Below are 2,331 nucleotides of genomic sequence, written 5' to 3' on the forward strand. Positions count from 1 at the left end.
TTGGAAGAAAAAACTAAGATTATAAGAAACAAACCAAAGATCCAGGCGATAACGTGAATTATAAAGAAGAAAAAAATCTAAATAAAAATTACAATCTTTAAAATGATATATTGGTGCAAGTGATAAAGCTGCTACAAACACATCTAAATACAAGGGAATTTATATGAAATAATATACGGTAAGCACGGGAATATAATATCGGTGGTTAACACGCTACAAACATGATATTCATTAAAAGTTTTATCAAAAATAAACAAAACACCAACGAAATAATTGAACTTTGGGGGAGTATATGAAACGATCAGTGGCTGATTTATTAAATAAGGCTTGGAACATTTTATGTAACTATTGCTCGACAGCAACCTACGTGAAAACAAACGGTCAAAAGGAATTAAAAAAACTAAACGAAATAATTGAAGAAGTAAGTGAAACGATTGGTTGCTAATGTATGGGTAAAACGAACTTATACGTAATTACATAGTTTGATAATCCTACATAAAAACAAACAATTAAAAGTAATTAAAGACAAACTAAACGCATACACTGACTTAACTACATTATAACTGGCAAAGCAACACAAGGAAACTGAATAACGTGGCATAGAACAACAAGAGAGAGAGTGCAAATTAATCAAAGTCATTTTTGTTCCATCACAATGTGATTGTTGATACATAATCATGTGGGATAATGGTGATTATGACATCATCAAATAAAACAATGGATGGTTAAACATTGAATCAAGGGAAGATAAAAATAAATCATTTCTTTCATCAGTTTTAAAACTTAATGAACAACTCAGTGGTCACTATGATCTTAATATACAACAGTATTCTTAACTGGGTGAATAGATTTTGCAAGAGTGAATGCAGAGGGGTGAATGGAATGTTCATGTGCACATTGATAATTAGACACATATTTTGTTGCACACATGATGTTTCATGGTTTTCTATCATAGATGTGCGTTGATATCTTATGTTGGTATAAACACAGTAAAGTTTGTTACTTTATGAAAGGGATGAATGAAATTAAAAGAACTGTTGGAATATGCAACTAAAATTTAATGATTTTGTTTGAAATAAATTTTGTTCCATCAGAATTTTTTGAACATTTGCCTTTAAATATAATTCATATGTTATAATGTTGGGGAAATATAGAAATAGGGGGGAATGTAAAAATCAAGTCATGCTGCCAAAAGTTTAAATACTGAGCCGAATACTGATTCCAATCAGCATCTGCATCAGCTATTTCCTCCAAGACAAAATCCTGAAAAACAAACGATAATTTATGATTGTTATTTAATAGAGTATGTTGTTGCATCAAAAAAGACTTGTTTACTTTATAAATAATATAATAACATATAAATTTTATTTTATTGAGGGGGGGGGGCAAAATCCATTTATCTTATCGCAACCACAGCGTAAAGAGCATATAATATAGGAGGGAGTTTCCCTGGATGCGACATTTTTTATGGTTGGAAGAATATGACAATTAACTTTTGTTATATCATAGTAGATGGAAATGGATTTATAAAGATACATCATATTAAAATAAGTTCAATTTACAAAGTCCAATTTAAGGAAACCAAAGTCATTTTTAATGGTATATATGCAAGGGACTTTCTTATATGAAGAAGGCAGGGCCATAATGAATACATTCATTATGGTTTTCTGCACTGATATGATTATAAGAAAACAGAAAACAAAATGGTTGTAATAAATAGATTATTCTCTTTCTTCGAATATACAAGATATATTTGTTAAACCTGTGGAGAATGTAATCGTTGAATTGCTTCTTCCAGTAAACGATTATCTTCACTTGTAAGATGTCTCATATCAAGATATAGTTTCGATATTTTATCAAGACATTGGAACAATGGTCTTACATGTTTGACTGCAGGACCCTCCATCCATATTTGTATCTAAGCAGTTTAGTTAAAGTTAGAATAAATATGATACACACCAACTCATGTACAATAATATAATGGTAGCCGTACAAACTATTTGTGGTTGTTACTATTATTCAAGCCATCTTTCTATTGCTGAAGTTACGACACCAAGCTGTAATGGAGCGTGGGTAAGCAAGATGTAACAAAGTGCATTCATATTGTAACAATGCAGATTGTGATGCAGAAAAGAGATAAAGATGGCAGATACAATGTACCATTGATTGTTTCAGGGTAATGTAAAGCAAAGAGATTTGTTAACAGGTAAATTATATATGCATTGTGATTAGAAAGACACCGGGCTAACCAGTGTGTAGCATTCTCATCCAGTGGTGCAACTATATCAAGCTGTATCTATAATGACAGATAATATTGTGAAATAAATTAAA

General features: G+C 30.8%; 1 protein-coding gene across 2 annotated transcripts in view; it reads right to left on the reverse strand.

Annotated features, from left to right (window-relative positions):
- Window positions 1–2: 2 nt before the first annotated feature.
- Window positions 3–2,331, reverse strand: part of LOC104265956 — a 5,203-nt gene continuing 2,874 nt past the window's right edge. Inside the window, exons 5-6 of one of the 2 annotated variants that reach the window (XM_018816745.2) lie at window positions 1,763–1,918; window positions 3–1,263 (exon numbers count right to left, since the gene is read on the reverse strand). In XM_018816745.2, coding sequence (XP_018672290.1) covers window positions 1,126–1,263; window positions 1,763–1,918 — 294 coding nt within the window. In that variant the 3' untranslated portion in view covers window positions 3–1,125. Of the gene's footprint in view, window positions 1,264–1,762; window positions 1,919–2,081; window positions 2,297–2,331 lie in introns of those variants that run through there. The other variant, XM_026839685.1, reaches the window with a different exon arrangement.

This window comes from Ciona intestinalis, unplaced genomic scaffold (assembly GCF_000224145.3).
Source record: "Ciona intestinalis unplaced genomic scaffold, KH HT000669.1, whole genome shotgun sequence".
Classification (NCBI taxonomy): domain Eukaryota; kingdom Metazoa; phylum Chordata; class Ascidiacea; order Phlebobranchia; family Cionidae; genus Ciona; species Ciona intestinalis.